Genomic DNA, 23,280 nt, shown 5'->3' on the forward strand with positions numbered 1-23,280 from the left:
CTTGAAATTACAGCACGGGCCGCATTTGGCCCCCGGGCCTGACTTTGGACATGCCTGGTATAGATTGTATGCCTTAATTAAGGCATACAATCTTATGCAATGGGCGCTGTGCTAGGAAATAAGTACCAAATGTTTTTAACCCCTATTTTTCACTGAAACCAAGATTCCCACATAGTAAATTTGGGATTATTAATGATAAACCAATAAAGGTTATATTTTATGACTCGCCCTTTTTTTCAGTGCGTTCTCCACAAAACAGTCCCTTTTTTCTCTTGTTCCACAAATATTGTACATTTGACTGTTGGGAACAGCACCCCCTCTACCGATCAGATAAATTGGGGTCTCCCTTGAAATATTGTACTCAATTAGTGTGCAGATGTGTAACAGGCTCCCTAGCGGAGCGAATGATACTATTTATCTGTTACAGAAGCCAATTTAACATTTAATCCCAAAAAAGTATTATTGGACATTGAAGTGAAGTTCACCGCAGGACACAAAACTGCAAAATTGTGTCTGTACTCACTGCACCACAATTAACCCATTTTCCATGATTCTGAGTGTTCTTACACACTCAACTCCTTACGAGAGGTAGAGTTGTTGGTTCCCCAACCTCTAGGTGGTGGCACCTGATGCACTTATACAAAACACCATCAAACTGCAACACATAGCTGTTGGGCCTGTTGGAAGATCCCTGCATAGTTCCAAGTGAACATGGTGGGGGGAATGATTGTACCGCCACTGGACAAAAAGCTTTGCACAGGAGAGGGAAGCCCATCTCTTGGAGTATGTCTCAAATTCAGGATCAACATTAACTAACTGGTGCTTGGCAGAACATTCAACTCTTCCTTCTAGTCCATTGGACTGTTGATAGCAAGGACTGCTTGTCACATGTATGATGTCCTATTCAGTGGTAAAAGTCTGAAACTCACAACTCAGGAACTCCATGACATTGTCAGTAAGTAGCTTGTGTGGTATAAGTACCAAAAAGTGTATTTTTATTTTGTTGATGACTGTAGCACTTGACAGTTTGAGAAGACAATATAATCTCAAACCAGCTAGAATATAAATCTACTAATACAAGGTGTGCTTTACCCTCCATTTAAAGAGATCTGCAGCAACAATGAACCAAGGAAGATCAGAGCCTTGCAAAGACGCAAGTCATCTTCTTTAATAGTACAACCCCAAATAAGGATGTAATCTACAACAATATAAAAAAGGATACACACTGAGCAATACGCTAGTACAAGCCATCTGGATCCAAAGACATGTCCCTCAAATTGCCAGTGTGTCACTGGCAAGGTCATCAGGTTTGATGTGCTGTATATCAAACTGACAATATTGCTAGCATTCCAATACATGCTAATGACATACGTAACAGCAATGATTCCATTCTTCATTAACATTGCTCAGTGTGTACCCAGGTTCTGATATGTTGACTCATCAGGCCGACAGACTGGCTAGATATAACTTGTGTACACTTGTGTGTACCAGCTCAACAAGGGTACCTCCAGAAGAGATGCTCCATGTAGAAGCATATCGAACCATCGACAGCATCAGAGATACCCGAGTCTGGGAAGTGAGCATGTGATAAGGCATTGAATTGCAGGTCCTTTTAACATGTGTACACCACATCCAGATGGCGCCTTTGGAGCTTGAGAATTTAACATTGATTTCCATATGCTAAGCTTAGTATGCAGGTTTTTTGGGAGAATGGTGATCAGGGGTTGGTGGTCTGTCCAGAGCTGGAAGCCAATAGATGAACTCTTGAGACTTTTGACAAGCAAAGACTACTGTAGATCCAACAGCTCCTTTTAAATATGATAATAATGTGAATAAGTCTCAATAATGGGCCTGGAACCAAAACCATTTTTTTTTTTAAGTTGCAGAAAGACAGCACCAAGATCATGCTGGGATGTACTGTCAGAGATCACAACAGGAACATGCACACCAAAAAATTAGAGCACTGGGCTGGAAGTGAGCATAGCCTTGAGAGGAGAAATAGTAACAACATGGCAGTCCAACTAACACCAGCAAAAGCTGACAGAGCAGGGCTGGGATCTCACTGTAATGTGTCAAAAATCTTGAAAGGTCATACCAAAACACACTGCAAACTAAATTAATCTGTGGAGGTAAGCATACTTTGTATGGCCTTGTATCATGTCAAGATCAGATTTAACACCATTTGAAGTTAGGAGATGACAGTTATCTGAGCTTAACTGAATGTTGAGTTGAGAGATTCTTTGGAGGACATTGCAGAGGTTCTCTCATGGTGCGATCCTAAATGAGGATGTCATAAACAATAATCTCACAAGGATAAAAGAACAAGTAATCACCATCTCCTGCACCTCTGTGCTGCAGCCCGGATAATTACTAAGGGATACCACCCATTCAAAACCATAAAGAATAAGCAAATATTGAAAATCCCTGGCACTGTCCACTCCCGTATATTCTTTGGATGTCTAATATCTTTGTGTGAAGTCTCTTGTTTATCCACCGTGGAAAGTGAAAAGAAAATCAAATATTACTTCTCACTGTTCACCCTCCGTGTTCTTCACACCTGACAGTATAGGTGTAATGGACTCACCTAATCATCCTTAGAAACATTCAATTAAATGTTTCTTTAATGGGCTCTCCTCTGTGTCTGGAACCCTAGTGGTAACACTCACCAATAATCAATAATCTCACAAAAGTATCCCTCAAAGAGATGTTCCATGCAATGCTGGAATAGTTCACTGCCAATGTATATGCTGTAGGGCATTCAGGGAAGGTAACATGCCTACAGGTGTCATGTTCGTGTTGGGCGTGGATGATTCCTTGTCAAATGCCTTCTTAGTGTCATAATTCACATTTGATATCTAGAGTGGCATATCAGTTATTACTTTCTCTACAGTTCTGATGATGTGGTGCACTCACATCGGATCTATATTTATTATTTATTTATTTACAGTTTCTTATATAGCGCAGCAGATTCCGTTGCGCTTTACAATTAGAAACAACAGTGATAAAAGACTGGGTAGAAACAAACTGACATAGAGGTATTATGGCTATATTGATGCACAGGGTCAATACTGATATATACTAAACCAGTGGTGGCCAACCTGTGGCTCTTGAGCCTCATGCGGCTCTCCCCCTTGTAAAGTGCGGCTCCTGCTCCCACTGCTGCCCGCCGCCCACCGTCTGTCCCAGTCCCTCCTGCTGCCGGTTCTCTGAATCCGTTCTCCTTCTGAGGGGAGGAGAGCGCGCGTCGCGCATCTCTCCTACCCCTTACTGTGCATCCTTGTGACTGGGCCGTCCGCCAAGCAGAGCTCGTGGGCCAGCAGCCAATCAGGAGCCGGCCAGTGAGCTTTGATTGGTGGGCGGCCCAGTCACAGGGAAATGAGGGGGAAGGAGACGCGCGGTGTGCTGTGCTCTCCTCCCATCAGTGACATGACAGGAGGACTGCAAGGGGACACCAGACTGTCCTCTCCCCACCTGGCAGCAGCAGCAACAACGGTGAGTGCTGCTGCTGGGAAATTTGCACTGTGGGGGCATAGCAGTTTGTGGCACTGTGGGGGCATAGCAGTTTGTGGCACTGTGGGGGCATAGCCATTTGTGGCACTGTGGGGGCATAGCAATTTGTGGCACTGTGGGGGCATACCAGCTTTTTGGCACTGTGGGGGCATACCCGGCACCGTGTGGTGCATACCTGGCACCGTGGGGGGCATATGTGTATCTGGCACTATTGGGGGCATATGTATATATGGCACTGCACTATTGGAGGCATATTTGTATCACACCCACCCAAGGGGTCAAAATAGACTACGCCCCTTTTTTTGGCGCATGCGCCTTCGGCGCGTGCATGATGTCGGCTCTTTAGCTTGACTACCGATATTTTTCGGCTCTTTACCTCTGACCGGTTGGCCACCCCTGTACTAAACCATCTCTTTAACTATAGCAACCCTAGCCAATATAAATAGGGTTGCTTCTACCAATGGAGCAATGGCACCCAATGCTGTCATTCGATTAACGTCCGTTATTACTTTTGGTCTTCAGGGTTAATGACACATATCATGAAGCAAATAAAGTAGAAGAAATAGTGTCAATTAAACATGTGTCTTAGGTTACTTGAAGTTTCCCAAAAGTATTACAATTGAACCAATACCAATTGAACTCAACGTATGTGATAGCTTACTAGGAGTTTCTCAACGATATTACAATTGAACCAATAAGCAGTATTTTAACTCTACATTATCTTGTTGAATGACATGCACATCAGCTCCTAAAAACGTATTAACCTAGCAAATCTAGGAACACTTTGACATTACTAGTGTAGTGGTCTCCTACAAACCTAGAGTAGTCTGCTACAATGTCCAGTGGTGAAGTGTGATTAGTCCCTCCTAAGAATGTATTTCTGCTGCTCCAGAATCATCTGAAACTTGTGTGCAGCTCCTCATATATGGAAATACAAGTTGTGAAGCTCTCATTGAACTGTGCTAATTTTTCTTCCAAAGGTGGTTTGGAACTTAAAAGTGAGTGTTGCAACATGCTTAAGCTCTTGGCAGTGCCTTCCGTGAGCTTGCATGGCCTACGTCTTCCCGACAGTGTTTAATTGTTTACATATGCTTGATTTTAAACATCTGTTACTCTTGGTAATGGGTGGTTTAAATGGCCAAGCACACCAATAAGAAGGATTTTCTATCTACGTTTACCAATATCAATCAATTAGTTATTTGTAACATTATGTCATGGATTTTTGTGACTTTGCCACAATCCTATATATCCAAACTGATATGTGTATATTTTAAACCACTGATTGGTTGTTGTGGAGTTGACTTTGGAACAGAACATAGTGCGCAGGCAGTAGCTGGTCTAATATATAATCTTCTCATAGGCTGGAAAGAACAATAAACAATACTAGGTGACTGGCTGAAACCCATAGCAGAGATGCATAATCTAACGGCGTTCTTCACCAGGGAACCGCGTGAGGACTTATGGTCTTAGCTTCTTCCGACCTGGCAGAGGTCACGGCCCTCTGCCTGGGTCACCTGATATCAACCAAATAATAAAACAGAGCTGAACTGGACTGAACAGGAATAGACTGGACTGGTCTTGACCGGACCTGACACCGGACTGAACCCACAGAACAGGACTCCATTGCAGATACAGGAAGCACAAGCTGAGAGCAACATTGTACTGGCAATTTGAGCCAGTTAGTAAGTGGATTTTATACGATTGAGTATCAGCTGATTGTTTACTGCAGTCAGGTGATCCAGGAACAGAGCTCTCAGTGGTGGAGGAGAGTCAGGTGACTGAGCCCAGAATATCAGGTTTTTGGCAGGAAAAAACCTGACTTCCAGTTTGTGTCACAGGCCATTATCCCATTTTGTAGCCGAGGGATAGGGCTTTCCAACGAACCCAGCCCCATGTCTCTAGCCTCCTGGGAACCGGAGATACTGCCAGGCAAATCTGGAACGTTTTCCCTATAGGATAACATGGGACCCGCTAATTCCGACCCCCACCCAGTTAAACGGCTGCCAGTTCCCCCTTCGGCATCACTGAAGCTCGAGTTTGATCTCAGTCAAACCCAAATCGCTGGGCCTTCAATTGGTTCCAGGGATATTAAGGTTAAACCGTTTTTTGTTTTTTTTTTTCATTTCTTAAATGTAATTTCATGACTGTTTATGTTCTTTGAGGGCAGATTTCTCTGGAACCAAACAGTCCAGTTTCAAGGGACCAAAATCATTCGAAGCCAACTCAAAAGTTCTTCAATATGATACTGGTCTCATGGAAATGGGTCAGTTGGTTCCGAAGATATAGCTGGTTGGTTAAAGGGGGGTAGGGAGAGGGGAGCGGTTGTAGAAAATGCAAGGACTAGGCTGGTGTATAAGGGGTCAGCCTGGGAATGTCCCTGCATGATCCTGGGACCATATTCCCGAGTAAATCCCTGCATTTTCTGTTGTGAAAGGGGTATTATTTCAAACAGCCGTGACCTGTAATGCTCTGAATACAGCCGGGCAGCCCCCTGCTCTCTGCCCAGCTGTCAATGACTGTCACCCCTGCAGCTTCCGCTCCAATTCTTCGCCCCACTTTCACCTCAGCCCGCCCCCCCCCCCCCCCCCTTTAATCATGTGGTGCCGGCGCCCGGCGTGCTCCCCCGACGTCACGCACAACAACAGCGTGCACAATATTTCAAATGTCCACTCGGATAGAGGGGACACCAGGAGGGGAGTGGGAGTGTGCTCTGCACTGCGCTCTGCTCCTCTCCCCATAGAAGCAGCTGCACAGCTCTCCATCTCTCCCTGCAGCAGCAGCGAGGCTCATATAAAAATTAACAGTAAGTGGCACTTTTTGGGGCATTGCTTAAGGGACTCTACAAGTGGCGGTATGTGGGGGCATTATGCATAATGTGTGGCTTAATGTGTAAGGGGCATTACGGTGTGCAGCATCATGTGTAAGGGGCATTATGTGTGCAGCATCATGTGTAAGGGCCAATATGTGTGCGGCATCATGTGTAAGGGACATTATGTGTGCAGCATCATGTGTAATGGGTACTATGGTGCGCTGCATCATGTGTAATGGGTACTATGGTGTGCGGCATCATGTGTAATGGGTACTATGGTGTGCGGCATAATGTGTAATGGGTACTATGGTGTGCAGCATAATGTGTAATGGGTACTATGGTGCCATCAAGCAAGAACCCCCTAGCAATGAGCACGTAGGTAAGCAGCACTTATGTGGCAAATATGTAATGGGCATTACGGTTTGTTATATAGTATGTAATGGGCATCATGATGTGTGGCACAATGTATAATGGGCATTATGGTGTGTGGCCTTATGTGTAATTGGCATTATGGCGTGTGGCTTTATGTGTAATGGGTATTACGGAGTTTGCTAAAATGTGTAATGGGCATTACTGTGTATGGTCTAAAGTGTAATACCACCCCCCTTTTTGTGAGGCCACGCCTCCTGACCATGATACCACGCCCCCTTTTTGCCACGCGACTACGCCGCGCAAAGGTCCCCCTGCTATTATGTCTAGATCTGGGACCACCCATTACCATAATTCTAGATTCGCCGCCCTATGGTCACAGGATACTGATTCCTATATGCTGGAATTGCTGTGCAGGAACAGCATGGAGAGAGACTTGCTGAATTCAAAACTCACATAGGAGGATCCACACAGGTGGCTAATCAGCAGCTAGCAGCACAGACTGCAGTTTGTAAGCAGAGCAGACTTTCCATATAGTGGACAGACAACATTCGAAATATAGGACAGATGGTTAAGGTAAGTTACAAAGTAATATGCATTTAGTCAAGATTGTGACATTACACAAGCATATTGCAATTTGATGATTTCACCTGCGTTGCCTGCGTTGTGTGGGTGATAATCATCCATGCTGCAGAACATCGGTGGTTCCCCCTAAATGGTTTCTACCATCAACATTGGATCAGCGAGATGCACTCTAAAGCCCCCCATACACTACTGTGACTTCTCCACTGGGTCTAGAGAAGTCGCAGCTGATCCCTCTTGAAGCTCCGATGCAGCAGTATATATCGTATGCAGTCAGTGGCGCTGGAACGTTTTTAGGTTGGGGGGGGCAAGATATAATCTCATTTTGGTGCCCCCTAAATTGCTATATGTTACCCCCTGATAGTTAATGAAATATGTTTTCATCAATAGTAATAGAGTAACAGAAAAACACTATAGTTTTATTAGTAACAAAATAGCATTTGTCCAGCACATGTCCCCACATCCCTCATATGTCCAGCACATGCCCCCACATCCCTCATATGTCCAGCACATGCCCCCACATCCCTCATATGTCCAGCACATGTCCCTATAACCCTCATATGTCCAGCACATGCCCCCACATCCCTCATATGTCCAGCACATGTCCCTATAACCCTCATATGTCCAGCACATGCCCCCACATCCCTCATATGTCCAGCACATGTCCCTATAACCCTCATATGTCCAGCACATGCCCCCACATACCTCATATGTCCAGCACATGTCCCTATAACCCTCATATGTCCAGCACATGCCCCCACATCCCTCATATGTCCAGCACATGCCCCCACATCCCTCATATGTCCAGCACATGCCCCCACATCCCTCATATGTCCAGCACATGTCCCCACACCACTCATATGTCCAGCACATGCCCCCACATCCCTCATATGTCCAGCACATGCCCCCACATCCCTCATATGCCCAGCACATGCCCCCACATCCCTCATTTGCCCAGAACATGTCCCCACACCACTCATATGCCCAGAACATCAATTGTTCACACACTCCCCATAACTTAATACATCCCCAATGTACATTAACTCAAATTGTGAGCAAGTTTAGAGATCTCAACTTACTTTTTTTGTTTTGCTGCCTGGATCCCTCCCATACACAGCAGGGCAGACACGCTGGCCGCAGCAGGATGGGGTTGGAGCGCGCTGGGGACCTGGATGCTGGATGCCATGCCCATGCGACGCTCGTCGCTGAAGCAGCAGGGGGCGGGCGGCCGCGGCGTCGGACACTGTAAGTGTCAATCAAACACCGCTGGGCAGGGCGGCCGGCAGGGAGGGGACTGAGTCTGACAGGGAGGATGGATGGAGAGACCCGGCGCAGCGGCGCCAGCGCGCATAGCACTGCAGGATATGTGAGTGTAGAAAAGACCTCACACATACATCAAGACACAGACGGGCCCACGGTACTTTAGCGCCTCAGTAATTTGGGGGGGGGACAGCTGCCCCCTCCGTTCCGGCGCCCATGTATGCAGTCATTTTACATGTGATATATTGCATGCGATCCCATTCCCCGCTAATGGATGGCTGTCCGTGTTGGATGTGCAAGCAGGTCCGCTGTCAGATGTGCAAGCAGGCCTGGTCTATGACTCAGAACAGCGCGTTAGAACAGATCAGATGTCAAACACCTGCGACTGGCCACTTTTCATCCGGCAAAATTGGATGAAAAGTGTCCAAATCGGATAAGTGTATGGCCAGCTTTAGATATACAGGATTAACTCAATATGTATAGTCTCTTACATGTTTGTCGTCTGTTATTTGTCTGTTTGTCCAATATGAATTCGGACACTGTTGGACCGAGTAGGACGGAACCAATGTAAGATGACTTATATGGGTCTATATTAGGTTCACGTCCCCGTGGGGGTCTCAGGGTCTTACCACTACAAAAAGTGGGTCAGGGAAGCAAGATATGGCAAAGTTGCATAACTTAGAGGGGGTAGAGGACATGGGGTTTAAGAGAAATATAGTTCTCCTAGCCCCTGGGGAATGTGGGCCAGTCCCCTGCTTTCCCTGAAGGTCCAGTTTGCCACCCACAATAGAGTATAAGGAGGAGGGCCAGCAAAGTAGGGAAGTATGCCTCTAAGAAAAGTATGGATGTGAGGTCTTAGAAGTTCCACAGCCACCACCTGCATTAAAAACCTTCATTTTTTGATAAGCAAATTGGTGGCGCCCCCCCCCAGATCCTGGCACCCTAGGCAGCTTCCTAAAGCTGCCTAATGGTAGAGCTGGCCCTGCCTGGACCTTGTGTGTTTTCTGCATGCTGTATTCACTGTCTGAAAGTGTGAACTGCTGACAGGCTGTGCTGACTAGCCACCTGTGGTGAACTCATCAGGCTCACAGAGCCTGTGGCTAATTACCAACCAGCCAAAGGTGTATCTATCCGGTCCCTGAGCATTGCGGAATTGCCACTGCTATCCTGCTCCTGGTTATTGGAAGACTCTAGTGCAGGCATGTCCAACGTTGGCCCTCCAGATGTTGTGAAACTACACATCCCAGAGTGCTTTGCAATAGTTTTAGCATTCTCTAATAGCAAAACTGTGGCAAAGCATGCTGGGATGTGTAGTTTCACAACATCTGGAGGGCCAACGTTGGACATGCCTGCTCTAGTGCATTCTCTGTAGTACCGCCTGGCTACCACAGCTATCCTGAATAGCTGCACTGCTGCTTTCATCTGTCCAATCTGGTGTTCCAAGATAGCTGTCCTGCAGTGCATGTCTGCACTCTGCTCATGGATCAGGTATGCATTTTGACACTGTTGGACCAATTTGGACAAAACCAATGTGACCTGCTTGATTGGGTTCAGATTAGGTTAGCAGCTACTAAAACCCCAATCCCAACACGCGGGGGTTCACAAAAGTGGTCCGGCCAGAACACAAAGTGGGCCACGGAAGCAAGAGATGCCAAAATTGCATAACTCAGAGGGTGTAGAGTACATTGGGTTTAAGAAAAAAGGTGCCGGACACATCATTGGCACGGGCAGCCTGTTTAGGGCCTTCTGCTGGACAGATTTGGATAAGAACTTCAGATGACACAAGGCAGCCACCATCTGGGTCTGCTAAAAGATCAGTCAAGCTTAAAGCAAGAGAAGGATAAAGTTCAAGTAATGCTAATTGCACAGCCAAACCCAAGCAACTCTAAGTACCTATATAATAAAAAGCTAATGTTGCTCCACTTGTATGGTAGGAATTCAAGTGTCACTCTGGGTGCACACAGCCCCCGATGCTGACATTACCGCTATGCTGACAAACAAAAATATAGAGGAAATACCGCACCCCAGAACTGCAGTACCGTGTCACACTCAGGATACCAGTCCTATCACATATACAATACACAAAACGGTGAACACTCATGTGCTGTTCCGGGATATAGATGACAATGTAACTTTATCTCTCGTCTATTTGGCACTAGTCTCTCCCAGGATAGTTGAATCCACACCAGAGAGGGGGAGAAAAAGATTCAGTAAGAGGCACGATAATGATATTAAACCACAATGTATGACCTCTTTACTGACCTTTCTTTAACTCCCTATATGTACATAAAGGTTTCTTTCAACATGGTCTCTTCTGTTGACCTTCCATCCATGTCAACCTTAAGCATGATGATCTATATGAGGTGTCGACCTAAGCCATGTCGACTTTCTGTGGTCAACCTAATGCATGTCGACCTTTGGTGGGTTCATTCAATGACCCATAGCCTTCTGGGTAGGGAAGCCAATCCCGGGGCATTTTTTTCAATCCCGGGATTCGGGATTGAAAAATGCTCATTACCGGGATTCCCGGGATCGGCTTTCCTAATAAAAAAAAACGCCCTGGCTGCTCCGCATTTACTTACATTTGCAGGTGCAGCAGGGTTGCCGGGTGGATGGGTGGCCGGGTGCGCGGTGATCTTCATACTGCCGGGTTGCTGGGTGTGGGGACGGGTGGTCCATGCTCCTTGCCTGCTTGCTGGCGCGCTGGGTGGGCTGGCGCGCTGGCTAGTTTCGCAGGCGGCGCGGCTTCATACAGTCAGCGTGACCTCTGCCTGCGCAGCGTGATCTCTGATCTCGTCATGCTGAGAGGTCACGCTGCGCAGCACTGCTCTGCCGGGTGCCGGGAGAAGCTGGGCAGCGTCTGAGGGAGTGCTCAGACGCTGCCCGGCATTAGACTGCGACTGCGGAAACTCCAATCCCGGGATTGAAATCCCGGCGTTTTGGGGGCCAAATCCCGGGATCCCGGATTGGCCACCCTACTTCTGGGTATCCTGCACTACATCAGTGTGGTACTGATGGAAACCTGGATTGTTTTATATTTTTTATTGGAATAAATTGATTTGTTTGTAGTGGCTTGAAGTTTGGAGTCTCTCATTATCAAGGATTTGCAAAAATTAACCCTTATGGGAACATAGGGCACTGCCTTAAGGTGAGAAAATATCCTTATGTCTAAAGTAAAGCCCCGTACACACGGGGGAGATATATTGCTCAGTCATATATTGCTAGCAATATATGGCTGAGCAATATATTGCTCAGTTTCTCCTTTTCATCAGCGACCAGAGATGGTCGCTGATGAAAAAGAAACTGCTGGGGGAGCCCGGCAGTGGTAATCAGCTGGTCGCAGGAGCATGTTCCTGCGACCAGCGATCACTACAGAGGTAAATACGGGAGCGCGCACCCGGTGATATATCGCCGGTGCACACTCCCATCGTGGGCAATATGGTCGTTTAGCGACCATATTTCCCACGATAGTGTACAAAATCGCCCCCGTGTGTATGCACCTTATCAGCTGAGACCAAGTGGAAAGAAACCTTTATGTACATATAGGGAGTTAAAGAAAGGTCAGTAAAGAGGTCATACATCGTGGTATAACATCATTATTCGGTATTGTGCCTCTTACTGAATCTTTTTCTCCCCCTCTCTAGTCTCTAGTCTGGTGTGGATTCGTCTATCCCGGGAGTGAGTGCCAAATAGACGAGAGATAAATCTATATCCAGGAACAGGGCACGAGTATTCACCTTTTTGTGTATTTTGACAAGCTGGTAACTAGTAAAATGATAACTGTGGCTTTCTGAAAATCATAAACAATCTCTGCACGAATAAGTGCTGTCATAAAATAAGTGCTGTATTTCATAAGATTGCAACATGCAGAATGTCATCTCTATAGGAACACCAGAATAATATGTCCTAGTACCTGGGCAATATAGTATATGCATTATTTCAACAAAGCAACATTTTGTACTACTGTATGCAGTATGCATTCAGCAAAAGGGGAGGTATGTCACTGTCAGCTAAGTTTAGCCACCAGTAAGTGAGAGTGAGGAGAATCTGTCTGAGTGGAGTCAGCACTCAGGAGTCAGGAGTGACTGACGGAGTTGCTACAGAGTCGGCAGCACCGCAGCAGCAGCAGCTGGGCTGGGACTGGAGCCTACAGACAGAAGTGCAGGCTGTACTGTTCAGTGTCAGCGCTGGGCTCGGGCTGAGGAATGGGGAACACGAGTCTGTATAGCTGCAGCCACATTGACACAGACAATCAGCATCACTCAGCACACGGTGACACACTGATACCAGCATTCATGGCTGCGCTGCTGAATATCCTTGTGACCCCAGGCATGGAAACAAAGGAAGGATTGTTGCATCCACTTTCCAGAAAAATCTGAAACATTTCCCTGCCTCTGACATGAAAGATTATATATGAGAGAGAGGGAGAGAGAAAGAAAGAGACAGCAGGAATAGCAGCGGAGAGCTAGACACAGGACAACGGAAAGACACGACAGATAAGGGAAGAACTAGAAGCACATAGGAAGCATAGAAGGGGAAGTACTTGCAGAAGTGACAGGAAAGGAGAGACTATAGGGGGAGATAGGGGAATTGATAAGGCAGACGGTGGCATATGGGGAAGTGAGGGAGAAAGTGAAAGGAGTAATAGGAGATGAAGGAAGATGAGAGAACAGGGACAGAAAAAGGGAAAGAGTCCTAACTATAAAGTGTGGGAAAACTCTGGCATTTAGCTTCGGAAAGGAATAGAGACGGGACTAATAAAAGGGAAAGGTGTTAAAAAGCAAAGAACAGAGAAAGTGTAAAATAGAGAGAACAAATCAGAGCGCTAGAGAGGCGGTGAGAGTAGAAGAGGGGGGTTCTGCTCTGGCTCACCCCCTAACAGGTCCCCCAGTGTCAGCAGCAGCAGCAGAAAGAGAGAGAGAGAGAGCGAGGAGGAGAGATGCTGCTGCCAGGAGACAGACTTCCACACACACACAGTGAGACTGCCTGAGACTGTGTCACCGAGACTGCAGGACAAGGACACAGACAGCTGCAGAGGCAACCCGCATAGATATGTGACTGTGCATCCGCAGCAAGACATGGTGAGGGTGGCACTGCCCTGTCTGCCACTGTCTCACTCCTTTTATACAAACTGGCTGCTGCCATAGTGGGCATCTGCTGCTTTCTATCACTGCTCTGCTCTCTGTCCTATGCTCTCACATCCCCCTCTCCCTTATTTCTTTGTCTGTTTCAGTCTCGCTCAGAGAATCTCTATCCAAATCTGTTTCCAATTACCACCAATCTGCTTCTCAGCTAAACATACTTCCTATGGGGAATGCTGTCTGCATGACATGGTCTGGGCTTGCAGTGCAGATTGGGGTGAGGAGGGGTTATCTGCTGTATGGAGGACTTGGTGGGTAACAGTTTGAGATTTTGGGCTGAAAATAGGGCATGGACAGGATGCAGTGGTCCACACCATACTGCAAACCACCCAACATGACCCAGTCTCCAGGAGGGACACATTGCTCTGTTTCTGGACTTTCCCCTTAATGTATGATTACCATCACCTGTGGTAAAACACCTTTCTTATCAATTAACCTGTTGGAAACAGGTGATGGTAATCAGATATTAAGAGGGAAGTCCAGGAGCAGAGCATTCTGTCCCTCCTGGAGAGGGTCATGTTGGGAGGTATGATACTGTGTAGGTTACTTCCATCTGTTTAGCCTCATAGCAATTATTCAGGCCATCATCTGCTTCCTAATCATTTATCTTTCTTTATCACTGACCATTTACTTTGCTTCTTCCCCCTTTATTTCTTCTCTCTACTCTCTTTCATCCTCTGTCCTCCTCCCACATTCAGCTCACTCTCCCTCACGTTACTTCTCTGTCTGTCTCCTTTCTTCCCTGCTCTCTCTCCAGGAAGAAATGATCTCACACATTTAATGATTTGCAGCTGGTGTTATGGCTGAGCAAGGACACACACAGACATGATTGTATACTGAATATTAATACATGCAGTAAAACATAGAACTTTCCCATGTAAATATACACTGGGACCTATGCAGAACTGAACGCAAGTCCATTTGCCAAACACATCTTGCGTCTTTTCACACGGAGCATGCTCTGTAGTTAAATGTATGCAAGTATGGGCTTTGCAGTATTGTATGCGTTTCAGCCATATGCAGCTGACTAGGTGGATCTAAGTTGTTAGGGGTCTTCCATCATTGGCAGGCTGTCCGGACATGTTAGCATGCATACAATGGCATCTTTTGCACCAAGGATGGGAATGGGTTAAGTGTGTTCTTCTAATAATACTAAGTGCTATGAAATCCATAGATAGGGCCGGCATGGCCACAAAGAAGCTTACAACTGCATGTGGGCAATAAATATTCATATTGGGCTATATGTTAATGGCCTCCGAGTTAAGCGGATGTGCTGAAAAGGGGCAATCATTTACAAGGCATGTGCCTTGTAAATGATTTCCCCTTTAAATATAGCATCCCACCCGGCCACAGAACTGGGAGGTTATTAACACAGGGTTTCCTACCTGACCCTCTCCTTCAATGAGAAAATGCTCTGTTCCTGGGCTTCCCTGATAATGTATGATTGCCGTCACCTGTGGCGACACACCGTCCAGGAGCAGAGCATTTTCTCCCTGAAGGAGAGGGTCAGGTAGGCAACTCTGTATTAACATCTTGCCCATAGGACCAGATTTATGTGGCAGTGAAAACAGTGGAGAAGTGAGCCAGTGGAGAAGTTACTTGTGGTAACCAATCAAGTGCTTTCTATAAAATTATAGGTAGCAGCTGATTGATTGCCATGGGCAAGTTCTGTAATGGTTCACTTCTACAATCATTTTAGTTCGTCATACACCTAGGTTAGTGATATTCTTGTTGCGAATGTTAAATGATGCTCCAGGGGCCAGGCTGCAGCACAGCCCAAAATTCAGCAAGGGGCTCCACACCAAGAACCAGTGGGTTGGGATCATTTGGTCTACAGCATGATGGTCGACAGTCATTAGGTTGACACCAATATGTCGACATGGTTCTAGGTCGAAAGGTCATTAGTTCGACAATGTCTAGGTAGACCGTCAAAAGGTCGACATGGGGTTTTTTACTGTTTTTTTCAACACAGTCAACATGGACATAGTTTAAAGTGCACTGCATCCCCTCGCAACGCTCGCGATGCTTCAGGCACACTATTTTATACTCCCACCACGCCCTAGTGGATGGTAGGGCAGGAAATACCGCCTGTTGGCACATGTTGGCTCTAAAAACAGTGGAAAACTCCATGTCGACCTTTTGACTGTTGACCTAGACATTGTCAAACTAACGACCTGTCGAACTAATGACCTTTTGACCTAGAACCATATCGACCTTTTCCCATGTCGACCTAGACTCATGTCGACCTTTTCCCATATCGACCTAATGGTGTTGACCTAATGGTGTCAACCTAATGACTGTCGACCATAATGCTGTAGACCAAATGACCGCATCCCGAACCAGTGAGTCAGTGCCAGCAGAGTTTGGGGAGATAGTGTAACTCCCCTATTTCAATTTTGGACTGTTCTGCAGCCCCATCTCTGGACCCAATACTGGTTAGAAGTTGATTGACTGGATCACCATTTAACAAGACTATCACTTGTTAAATATGCCTCTAATTCTGTACATGCAAACTGGGAACAACTCTGTATCAGCCATGCAATGTTTTGTGCACTGATAATACAATAGCTGTAGGTAACAATGGGTGCTGGATGACCTCCCAGCAGTCAGGATTCCAACAGTCATTAAACTGACATCGGAATACCGACTGTTAAAACCCCGACAGTCGGGATCCGACAGACAAGAGTTATTCTCCCTCATTGGGGTCTACGACCCCCATAGAGGGAGAATGGAATAGGTTATGAGCAGCGAGCCACCGAGCCCGCAAGAGGCTTTGTTGCGCTTGCACCGCTGTCTGGTAGTCTGGATTCCGTTGTTGCACTAATGACTATACCCCACCCACTAAGAATATGCTTGTACATGCTTGCTAAAAGTTGTCAGTTCCAATATATATAGTCATACAGGATCCTCATACAAAACATCATAAAACTTATTACAGTGCAGGATATTGTATAAGAGTTACATCCTTTCACATTTTCCTATCAGTAGTTCTACCCTTGTTTGCATCCTTTCTTTTCTGATGGACCCCATTATATTAAGGGTGGCAGATGAGTCATCGACAGTCGGGATTCTGATGGTCAGTATACTGACATCAAAATCACGACTGTATAACTGCCCAACAGTCATGATTCTGACCAACAGGGGCTATTCTCCCTCGTAGGGGTCCACGACCCCATAGAGGGAGACTAGAACCTGTGGCTTTTTTTGCGCTCCCTCCCCTATCGGAATAGCAGAGGCTGGGATTTCGATGTCGTATACTGACCATTGGGATCCTGACTGTCGGCAAATCATACCACACTGCATATTAAAACAAAAATAATTTACTAATTGAATTAGTACAATAAATAGAGAACAGAAAAGATGTCAATATATTTTGACTTGTGTTGCTCATTGATCTGTTTAAACTTAGGAAATGCCACAGGTAGTTGTACCCATAAAGTTTAATGTGATAGCATGTTCACACACTAGAAACTGTGGTGAGAGATTTTTGGCTATCTGTCTCTTGTCATTTCTGGGCCCCAAACTTTTTCCTCTAAGTTTACTTCAGTTCCGTTCGGTAGTTTGCTGAAACTTGGACATAAGCGAACGTTTTTTTGGCCAAGATATAACAGGAAACAGCTGGCCAGCAAAGTGAGATTGAGATAGCAATGGTGCAATAGACTGTAATCCTGATACATCTTTGTCTGTATATACAAATTCCAGTTACTGTTACCTCACACAAAAGTCTCCCCCAACACATGCACGATCCAGTTACATTTTAAACTAATGTCTGGTCTGAATATGCAACATTAAAACACAAAGCCTCACGTCTATACTACCCCAGACTTCTAACATGACCCCTTTACCATTACAAAGGACTGAAAGTTGTTAGTATAGTCAGTATAGGGATACATATGGATGACCGGTGGTCAGGATGCCAGCGGTTAATATACCGGCATCGTGAAGGAGGGAATCCTGACAGGCGTCGGGTAAAAATTTACTAGGTACTGCCCAGGGGCATAACTAGCACCTTCTGGGCCCCATAGCAAAATCTAGCATCTAATTTAGCATGCTCGTTCCAAACCACGCGATGGTCGGCGACCATCAAATTATTTGGTCCCTGCTCCCATTGGATGTGAGGACTCTCAGGGAGCTGACGGGGAAGTTCAAGGAAAATTAGGTCCGACTTGTCTTAGCCACAAGTCGGACAAGTGCATGGGGGCCTTTAGTTTGTACCATCTTACTATATTGTACCCACATGTAGCGTACATCCTGTAACTTTTTGCAGAAAGTTACAAAATTGTAAAAACACAATTACAAAGTTATAGTAGTAGATATCCCAATATTAACAGTGATAGAATAAAATACCATTATTGTACCTACCCTTACCTTCCCTACATATTTCCATTTGTTTTGAAATTTCAGGCACTGATTTATCTGTAAATGATGCAGACGTTGTACAAATGGCAATCTGACCAAGAATGTATTTTGGCTGAATTGGGCACTAACCTCAATAGTGTCACAAAATATATACAAAATATTGCTATGTACACATTGTCAAAATTGCATAGCAAATAGTGCAAATTGCATTGTGTTTTGTCGTATGCGATCCCGATGTGTGGCCCTGCTGTATCAGAATCAAAATAGAAATGGACTGTGTACCACAGTCTATTTGTACTATGTCGGAACAAGGGCCATGCTGCTTAATGCAGCATAGCCACTATATGGCACACCTAGGAGAATTTTTTTGGTACTTCTTTACTTTCACGGCGCCACTACATAGGACAGATAGGATACTAGATAGGATCCGATTTTGTATGCGATTTGACATAAGATATCGCATAAGATATAGGATAAGATTTACTATCCATTTCATTACCCCACTATCCACTAGGGCGTGGAGTTGATTTTATATAGCGTGGCGAGCGCAGCGAGCGGACACGGAATGTATTTTATGGAATTGCATGCAATATTGGGGACTTGCTTTGAAACAACATCCGTGTCCCCTCGCGGGGCTCGCTGCGCTCGCCACGCTTCGGGCTCGGTGGCTCGCTGCGCTCGCCACGCTATATAAAATCAACTCCACGCCCTAGTGGATAGTGGGGTAATGAAATGGATAGTAAATCTTATCCTATATCTTATGCGATATCTTATGTCAAATCGCATACAAATCGTATCCTATCTAGTATCCTATCTGTCCTATGTAGTGGCGCCATGAAAGTAAAGAAGTACCATTTTTTTTATGGATAAATTTGGGGGAAACATACTTACAACCTAAGTAGATTGTACCTCCCTGTCATCTATAGGTACCATTATGTGGTGGTGTACAGTTGTGCTTCTAATTGTCTACATGCTTTATGATTGGCTGCCACTAGCACTGGTCTAACCTATCACCTTTACCATAAATAATTTGATTTGGTCTTGTACCACCAGGCCGAGGCACCTCTGCAAAAGCCTCTTAGCACCCGGCGTGCCTAGGCACGCAGTGTGGGAACCACTGGATAAGTTGCTTTAGCATTTTCTTGCTGGAAGTATTAAAGCCTCATACCCTTCTGGCCGTAATTACATGCATTTTACTAATGTTTGTAATGCTAATAAAATGCTTGTCAGTGTATGTGACACTATAACCATTGTTTCATAATAATGCTCTTACCAGTATTGCAGAAGAGTTATTTTTGTGTAACTATATTTGGGATTTATCTTTTTATGTCTTTCCATAATGAATTTTCTGCAGGCCTACTCTCACAGGGTGAGATGCAGCAAACTAAAAACTGCGGTTTTCGGAGGTTTGGCTGCAGCCCCCATATGCACCATGCCCGGAATGTGGTACGATGCGGTGGGCAACGTGATTTTAAAACCAGAGTTGCCCATAGAAGACTATTGGCTTTTTTCGCGCTTCGCCTGCTATGCTTCGCCTGCTATGCTTCGCCTCCAACCGGATCCCTCCCAGCATCCCCGGCAGCTGCGTGGCACTTGACACATGCGCAGATAGGACTCCGGGTGCAGAACCCGGAAGTCTTATGATTGCAAAGGACGGCTCATACCACAAGAGCTGTCCTTGCAGAATTCTTCATGCATGCGTCATTAATAAACAAGTAAGCAAGTTTTTTGCCATGATTGCTGCATCTGCAGCATAATATTTCCAGTGAAATGAGCTGTCATGGGATGTTATGCAATTCATATTGAATAGAGCTACTAAGTCTGTATCACCACCTGCAATTTCTTGACTTTGTTTATATGGAACATGGATATTATATTACCGTTACTGACAGCATTGAAGGTGAATTTCGACAAAACATCTGACTTTTTAACAAGCCGATTGTCGAATTCTAGGCCGTTTCTTGACAATCAACAGCCGTTCACATGGAAACGTTGAATTTCACCTGTCCAGTAACTGTTGAGCAGAGCGAAAATGTCCTGGGATTCCGACTGTTGGAATCCCAGATTGAATACTGCCCTAAAGATTGCATTGCTGGTGGGAAGAGGTTTCCACTGGAACCCTGCCTGGAAGTGGCTACTGTGCAGTGTGGTCATTGCTGACCATGCATACAAAGCATCTGCAGATGGGGGTAGCCCATTGTAGCGTATGGGCTACAGATTGCATAGCTAGCCAGGCAGATGGTTCCCCCAGAAGTGGTGACTGTGCAGTGCAGTCATTGCTGGCCGTGCATGTGCAGTGCCTCTGGCAGCTCTAAGATTCCACCCAGATCACATTGAATATGTGATCTACAGTATAATAAATGGGCCCTCCAGACACCAGTGGGTTGAGTTGATGTTGTAACAAAAGGTGGTTGTAGGGTGAGATGTCAGCATAATGTGGGATCCTCTAACAGGCACCACTGTATGCATAATATGTTTCCTCAGCACAAACCCTTTTAGGTTAACTATGTGAGTCTTGATTTATGCAAGTGAGCTTCAATTCCACCAAAGGCCATAGGACTGCAGTGCAGCATGTCCCCTTTTCAGGAGAGCAGAGGATTGCACCAACTAATAACAGCTATTGGATGCTAGGGCGTTCTATGCTAAGGTTATTTTAATGAGTGATGAATAATGTATATTTTTAAGGGAAGACAAGTATTTTGACCATTCCAGTTGCACTAGAGCCTCATACACACTAGTCGATTAGAGGCACCACCGTTAACTATATCGGCGTTGCCGCTAGTCAATGAATGTACATTCCAAACTATATCTGTAAACAATATTGTTAATTGATGTCACCAAGACCTGCTGAACCTGCAGATCATTGGCTATATAGCCACAGTTGATCTGCATATTCAGCAGACCGGGCTATATAAGGTTTATAAAGTGTGGTGAGCGCAGCGAGCCACCGAGCCCGAAGCGTGGTGAGGGGCCACGGAATATGAGCCCGAAGCATGGCGAGGGGACACAAATTACTTGACGTGTATTCGGTGTCTGCTCGCCACTGTTTGGGCTCATTTAGATATCACCCTATTAACATTTTGATTGTAGATGTTTTCCTGAGTTTTCTACTTAAAGAAGGGGTGTGGGAGCCAAACCACATCAACTATGTGTGACGTAGAGTATCATTACTCAATGGAACAGAGTTACACAGGTGTAAAAAGGCTGAGTACTAAGAAAGAGTGAGAGGTAACGTGGGCAGCTAAGCAGTGGCGTTGCTAGCATGGAGCCAGTGGAGCTCAAGCTCCAGGCGCCAGAGGTTCAAAAGGTGCCGTGCACTGCTAACGGCACCTGCTCTGTTTGTCTTCTTCTCTGCTCCTGCTCACAATATCAGCCTGAAACAATGTTTCAAACAGCAGAGCTCAGACTGGATCACACAGACAGACAGGAAGCATGTGCAGCAACAGCAGCAGCTCCTCTCCCGGGCAGTCTGAGACTGATGTCTTCCTCTTCTCCTCAAAGGTGTTGGTTAGTGCTCCGTGGGTGTGGGGTGGGGATGGGGGGGCACTGGCAGTGTGTGCTACAGTATAGGATCTAATTATACTTACGATAATTCAGTTTCTTCCGATCCACTCCATGGCAGCCATTACTCTGGGTTATTTCCTCTTCTCCTATGTTTAGACAGGTAGATTTGACTCCACCCACCTTGGGTATATATCCTCCCCTTCCTCCACACCCTGCAGTCTTTTGAGTGTCTCCTATATAAAGGATAATTACAGGGAGGGAAATCTAGGCTGCCATGGAGTGGGTCGGAAGAAACGGAATTATCGTAAGTATAATTAGATCCTTTCTTCCTCACCTTCCATGGCAGCCATTACTCTGGGATGTACCAAAGCAAACAATAATAAGGGAGGGATAATGAAAAAACCACACTAGATGATGCTCAAGAAGGATATATTAAACATAATCACAGTACAGCTTGTTGGAGCACCACCTTCACAAAGTGGGCAGGAGATACATCCAAATTATAATAATTGGAAAAAGTATGGATGGAAGCTGCGGCACATATTTCCTTCGCTGAGAGCAGCGCTCTGTTGGCCCACGACGTCGAGACTGCCCTAGTGGAACTTCCAAATTGTTTTCTCTATAGGCAAACGAGATAGCTTCCTTGATCCATCGGGCTATCGTTCCTTTAGAGGCAGCTTCTCCTTTTCTTGGTCGAGTGGAGAATGAAGAGCTGTTTCACCTTCCGAAACTCGCTTACTCTCAGAAGATAGACTGAGATTGCTCTGTGAACGTCCAATTTATACAATCTTTCCTCTTTGGCATCCTTTGGATTTGGAAAGAAAGTTGGCAAGACTACTTCCTGATTCAAGTGAAACCCTGAGACTACCTTTGGTAAGAAACCAGGATTTGTTCTTAGTACTATCTTATCAGGAAAAATATTTAGGTACGGCTGTTCTGACCACAGCGCTTGAAGTTCGCTCACTCTCCTGGCAGAAGTGATAGCTGTTAAGAAGACGACCTTCCAGGTTAAGTACTTCAAAGATACCTGGTCCAATGGCTCAAAGGGAGCGGATATAAGGACGTTCAGAACCAATGGCTCTTTAACTCTTGGACGTTCTCTCTTTAATGCCTGTATGAATCGTTTGATGAGTGGATCATCCGACAACTTCCTATCCAGGAGGACAGATAGAGCAGAAATCTGAACTCTTAAGGTAGAGGCTGCCAGTCCTAGTACAAAGCCATCATAGAGAAATTGTAGGACACAAGGTGTTCCAAACCTAATGTTTTCAGGATACGTCTGAGCCCAGGACAGGAATTTCTTCCAGATCTTGTGGTATATTTTTGAAGAAACTGCCTTCCTTGCTTTCAACAGAAAGCCTGCCACCTGCTCTGACACCCCTTTCTCTGTCAGAATCGCCCGCTCAACATCCAGGCAGTCAATTTCAATGTTTTGATACCTGCATGGAGTAGTGGACCCTGATGCAATAGATCGGGGATCATTGGCAGAGTCCAAGGCCCCTGCACCACCATCCTGAGGACAGTTGGGAACCAGCTCCGCCTGGGCCAGTAAGGGAGAATAATCACCACTGTGGCTTGTTCCTGTCGTATTTTCTTCAGGATGCGAGAAATCATCGGGAATGGGGGAAACACATAAGCGAGTTTAAACTCCCACTTTAGGGAGAACACATAGACTCCTTCTGACCCTGGAAGATGGTACCTTGAGTAGAAGCGTTGGACTTTCTTGTTTATGTGTGTCGCCATGAG

General features: G+C 45.7%; 1 protein-coding gene across 3 annotated transcripts in view; it reads left to right on the forward strand.

The window, feature by feature from the left end:
- The first annotated feature begins 12,658 nt into the window (after positions 1-12,658).
- ARHGEF40 (Rho guanine nucleotide exchange factor 40) overlaps positions 12,659-23,280 on the forward strand; it is a 69,295-nt gene continuing 58,673 nt past the window's right edge. Inside the window, exon 1 of one of the 3 annotated variants that reach the window (XM_083145280.1) lies at positions 12,659-13,611. In XM_083145280.1, coding sequence (XP_083001406.1) covers positions 13,609-13,611 — 3 coding nt within the window. In that variant the 5' untranslated portion in view covers positions 12,659-13,608. The remainder of the gene's footprint in view (positions 13,612-23,280) is intronic. The other 2 variants (XM_083145278.1, XM_083145279.1) reach the window with 2 other exon arrangements.

The sequence above is a fragment of the Crinia signifera genome, chromosome 1 (assembly GCF_055691185.1).
Source record: "Crinia signifera chromosome 1, ASM5569118v1, whole genome shotgun sequence".
NCBI lineage: Eukaryota > Metazoa > Chordata > Amphibia > Anura > Myobatrachidae > Crinia > Crinia signifera.